At 40.7% G+C, this 5,156-nt stretch overlaps 1 protein-coding gene across 1 annotated transcript; it reads left to right on the plus strand.

The window, feature by feature from the left end:
- Positions 1-468: 468 nt before the first annotated feature.
- On the plus strand, positions 469-4,900 carry necap2 (NECAP endocytosis associated 2). The gene is made up of 8 exons (XM_041949631.1): positions 469-628; positions 1,791-1,891; positions 2,094-2,198; positions 2,397-2,478; positions 3,353-3,461; positions 3,543-3,687; positions 3,786-3,870; positions 4,012-4,900. Exons 1-8 carry the CDS (start codon positions 534-536, stop codon positions 4,055-4,057), a joined length of 768 nt encoding a protein of 255 aa, XP_041805565.1. The 5' UTR covers positions 469-533; the 3' UTR covers positions 4,058-4,900.
- The last annotated feature ends 256 nt before the right edge of the window (positions 4,901-5,156 follow it).

Raw genomic sequence — 5,156 nt, forward strand, 5'->3', positions numbered from 1 at the left:
AAAATGAGCTCAACCTCAAACATCTACAACAGTAAAATGCAACATCCACATTAATGCAGCATAGTGATAGTAATTCAAAAACATCATACCACCATTTTACTGCATGATGAGAACTTTTAGTTTTCACACTTTAATTACATTTTGCTAATTATACTCCCATACTTTTACTTGAGTAATGTTTTAATTGCAGGAATTGTAGTGGAGTATTTTCAAATTGTGGTAATAGTACTTGTAAGTAAAGGATCTGAATACTTTTTCCACCACTGTCTCCTGTGGAGAATGTGTTACCCCTTCAACCTCTATTCAATGTTCCTGCAGGAAACCGCTTCTCCTTCGACCTCAACGATAGTCGAGGATGTTCATCAGGCTGCCTGCTTGAGTGCCTCTGAGGTGCTCAAACCATCCTGACCACAGGCGGCGCTGTTTGGATCGAGCACTGCGGCTCGTGTGGGATCTCACCGTCTGGCTCAACTCCAGCGAGGCATCCATTGAAAGTCGGAAGTTGGGTTTGATAGTTTGTGAAACTTGACAAAATGGCAGAAGACAACAGTTATGAGTCAATGCTCTGCGTTAAGCCAGAGGTTCATGTTTATCGGATCCCTCCGCGGACTTCTAACCGTGGATATCGGTAAGAAGACCTCAGAGAGAAGTAACCTTAGGAGCTCACCGATGAGTCTCACTGAATGCGGGACAAGTGTCGGCCACCAAGCTAGTTTAACGGAAAGACATCCATTGTCGGACAGTTAGTTAGCTAGTGTGGATGACACTTTTCTCCGTCCTCCTGCTAAATCTCCCCTTGGTTGACGTTTGCAGCCCACACCGCCAGTTAGCTTTTAATGAGCTGGATAAACAGACGTTAGCTAGCTGAGACGCATGCTACTGGCTAGATGCTAAAACAACGCTAACGATATTTCGGAAAACAAATTTGCTGTCAATATTCAGGCACCATCCTAACTTTGTCACTTAACATTTCTTTACCCGTGGCTTACACCTGTTGTTATTTCAGAAGTTAACTTCGTTATGAAGGATATGAGAAATTATGACATAACTTATCTGATAAGCCTGAAACTTGTGAAATGTCCAGTCATGTGTCTGTCCGATAATGGATGTAGGAGGTCAGAGTTGACGCGAGCGGTTAACCAAGTGTCCACAAAAAGTCAGTACATTGGAGCCTTCTTGATGATTAATTCAACAATAAATGCACGCACGGTTGTTAAACTTGAGCTAGTGCCGTGCGTCATGTGCTTGTTTTGCAGACAAAAAAAATTGGAAGTTTATAAAACGTTATTCGACGGTAGCTACGCTTTCAGACATCATCTGTGCCTCATGATCAGCCAGTTGAAGAAACTGTCTTTTTCTATGAAGAAACAGCCATGAAAGTTCATTCTTCACCTTGGGAGCTACTTTGACCAAAAAAAAAAAAAAAAAAAACTGTAATTCAAGGTCCCCTGACGAAGATGTAATCTTTCAATTTTGATTTGTTGATTATGAGTGAAACGTCCTATTATATTCCTATTCTTAATTAGTTCAGTCTACTGTAAATCCCAATGTAAGGAGCTAATATATCCTTCAAAAGCCCTGTATAGGATTGCTGTACTTCAGTTGGCAGCAGAAGAGATCACTCTGTAAAGAAACGTCTTATTTTAGTCTTCCCGACAACTCTTAATTTCACTTCCTCCTGCTCTAAAACACCAGTAGCTGCCTGTGTAAAAACGGTGCTCAAGTCAGCCATTGCAGCGAGTGAGGATTAGACAAACCACTTTTCCGATGTGTGCCCCCTGTTTTTGTAGTGCTGCGGACTGGAAGCTGGATGAACCTGCATGGAGTGGTAGGATGAAAATCACCGCCAAAGGCAAGATGGCCTACATCAAGTTAGAGGACAGAAACACAGGTAACCAAAATGTGATGATGCGTTTGTCAAAGTACATAATTCACCACATGAATTCGTTGTATGTCTCTTAACTCTTGTTACCGAGATAAGTCTTTTTTTGCGGTCTGTTTTTGTCCTTTTCAACCAACCGTTTTAGTTGATTACTTCCGGCGCCAAAAAAATAAGCCTAAGGCACTGTTTGTTGTAAACTTGTTCTTCGCAGGAGAGTTGTTTGCTCAAGCTCCAGTCGAACAGTATCCAGGGTGTGTTGTTGAAGCAGTCACAGACTCCAGCAGGTATTTTGTGATCCGGATAGAGGATGGAAATGGTAAGACACTTTCATCAGAGACTCAGATTGCTGCTAAAGACAACCCCACTTTTGTATTTTTTATGGAAAAGAACTTATATTGTCCCTTACTGGATGTATCTTACTGCAGGAATGTGTATGCTTTATGTTTTATCATGTGATGCAACGGGAACTAATGTGTTTTTGTTTTTGTTTTTTCTTAAAATTGCTTTTTTCAAGGACGTCATGCTTTTATCGGTCTGGGTTTTGCTGATCGTGGAGACTCATTTGACTTCAACGTAGCTTTACAAGATCATTTTAAGTAAGTTAGCGTCTCTTACAAAGCCTGTCTGATCTCTGTTTATACATATGTTTATATGAGCTGGTATACATTTATAGACACACCTCAGTACAATCACATAGATATGTTTAAATGTGATATTGTGAAACATTCATACTTGCGCATTTTGCTTTGTGGGTAGATGGTGGTGCAAATTTGTCCATCATGTATATAAGTAATTTGTTTAAAATTCTGGATGAGTGTAAAAGTGGTCCACACTCCTTCCACAGTAATTAAATCTTTATGCCTCTGCGCTGGTGTTTTTGGGTTGTCCCTCCATCCATCAACTTTGTGGTCTATCAGAATCAGCTTTGTTGATCAAGCGTGTGAACACATACAATGAATAACAACACAGCTTCACAATATCAAGTCAGATCAATCTTATTTATATGTCCCCATATCATGGATCAAATAATTTGCCTCAAGGGTCTTCACAATCTGTACAGCCAATGAGGGCTTCAGTGGTGTGAGTCCAGTCCAGTTTTTTATTGATTTGGATCCCTGGGTACTTGGTTGAGTCTACCTTCTTCACCTCCTCTCTCTGCATGACAACCAGGAAGACGGCGTGTTTCTCACTGGAAACTAGTCACTGTATATAACTTCCATTTTGCCAAGAAGGACACTTGATAGCTTTTATAAAATTATATATACTGTTTGAGTCTGACAGACATGGATGTAAACTGCAACTTGACCGGTTGGCGGAGGTATACAACCGCAAGGCGGCAATTCAAGTTAGATCAAGTTTATTACAATACTTTCAAAGTAGAAGTAGCATTGCAAAAATGTTGAGCCATTGACTGCAGTTAAGTTTGATGTTTTCTGATAATTATTATGCTTTCAAACCCTACTTCTAAAGGTGGGTGAAGCAAGAAGGTGAGCTCGCAAAACTGGAAGCTTCTGAGAGCACAGCACCGAAGTTGGACCTCAGCTTCAAAGAGGGACAGACAATCAAGATCAGCATTGGGGTGAGCATTTAGCCCCAACCTAATAGATAGTAATTAGGTAAGCAATAAAGACATTCAAAAACTGTTATGACTCTGTTACAGAACATCAAGAAGAAGGAAGCTGGTGGTGCCAAAACACGCCCAATGGGTGGGGGTCTCCTCCCACCTCCACCAGGTGCAAAGGCTGGAGGTTTATTACCACCTCCTGTGGGACAGCAGGCAGTGTCAGCTGTACAGACTAATGCTGGTAATCACTGTGCTTTTGTATCAAATAGCATTTTCCAAAACATCACATGTTCAAACAGTATTTGTGCGTTCCATAATTGTTCCTCTCCCTAAATCCAGCCCCTCTCTTAGATTTTGGGTCCTCCGCCCCTGCAGCCCAACCCAGCTCCGACTTGTGGGGAGATTTCACATCTGCCGGCTCCAAGTAAGTTTTCCTCAGAAAGTGTCACCTGCATTTTTGTCCGTGTAGTGATCCATCCTGTCTGTCTGCCATATTTGTGTTTGTTATTTTATTTTATTTTTGTAATTCTGTCACACTCCATCATCACCCCCCTCTCCTCCACAGCTCCAGTAAAGATGCTGTCAAATCAGGATGGGTGCAGTTTAGTTGAGTGGTGAGAAAGCCTTGCACACACTCAGGTTCCATACATTCCATGGACTGGACGATTGTGGCAAAAAGAAACTGAGAGTGAGGAACTGGTAGTAAACTTGACTGGCTCATTCACTGCACCTGTTCTGTAAAGAATCTGTTCATACAAACTAAAGCCCGCTGACCAACACACTCTGGAGGATTAAACAGTACGATGTTCGTATTTCTTTTTTTTACAGTTATAGGCTTTATTTCCACACTCTGCTATGCAGTGGAAGTCTTTCCTTCCTTTCACTGTAAATCTGTCCAGAAATCAGATTTTGTCCCTCTTTTCCTCCTCTTTACAACATTAGACTCCATCATACAGTTATCTCATTACACCACTCATCTCAAGGTTGTATGTACCATTTGGGAAAGTTAAATGGTTTACCTATTGAAGTGTCCATGTTGTGTTTAGCCGTATACCAGTATGTGTGTGTGTGTGTTCTGTTTCCTGGTATTTTTTTAGGAGATCTTGTAAAGCTATGTCGATATTAGATGATTAGTTTTACATGAAACAGAAGCCTTCATGTATAAATACCCACATTTTTAAAATCACAGCGTTGGGGGGGGTTGACGATTGCCATTTTGTCTCTCGTTCAAAGTCTGAACATGCTTTGTTGGTATGCTCCAGTTTTTTTTTTTGTGTACGTTCTTCATATGTCTTTACCTCGTGTGTTGTTGCTTTTTAAAATGTGCCTTTTACCAAATTGAAATTTCCTCTATCCTGTTGCTAATTTGCATTGAATATTTGATTAAGTGCCTTTCTGAAAAAGATCTAAAATGTATAAATGTACGTCTTCTTGTAAATAAACAGTATATTTCATTGGCTCGTGTTTTTTTGTTTTGTTTTTTCAACTATTCTGCCTGTGAGATTGGAGGGAGAGGGTTCTCCGCAGGTTCTTTACTGCTGCACTATGTTCTCACACATTGTAGTAGTAGTAGTGGTATTGGACCAGTTTGAAGCTGTTGATATTGCAGAAAGGTGTTTATAATGCAAGGAGAACATGGAGTTAACAGTTACCTCCTCCTCAGTGTAGTCAGCAGCATAATCTTGAAGGACTGTTTTTAATATCCGCACA

This window comes from Chelmon rostratus, chromosome 2 (assembly GCF_017976325.1).
Source record: "Chelmon rostratus isolate fCheRos1 chromosome 2, fCheRos1.pri, whole genome shotgun sequence".
NCBI lineage: Eukaryota > Metazoa > Chordata > Actinopteri > Chaetodontiformes > Chaetodontidae > Chelmon > Chelmon rostratus.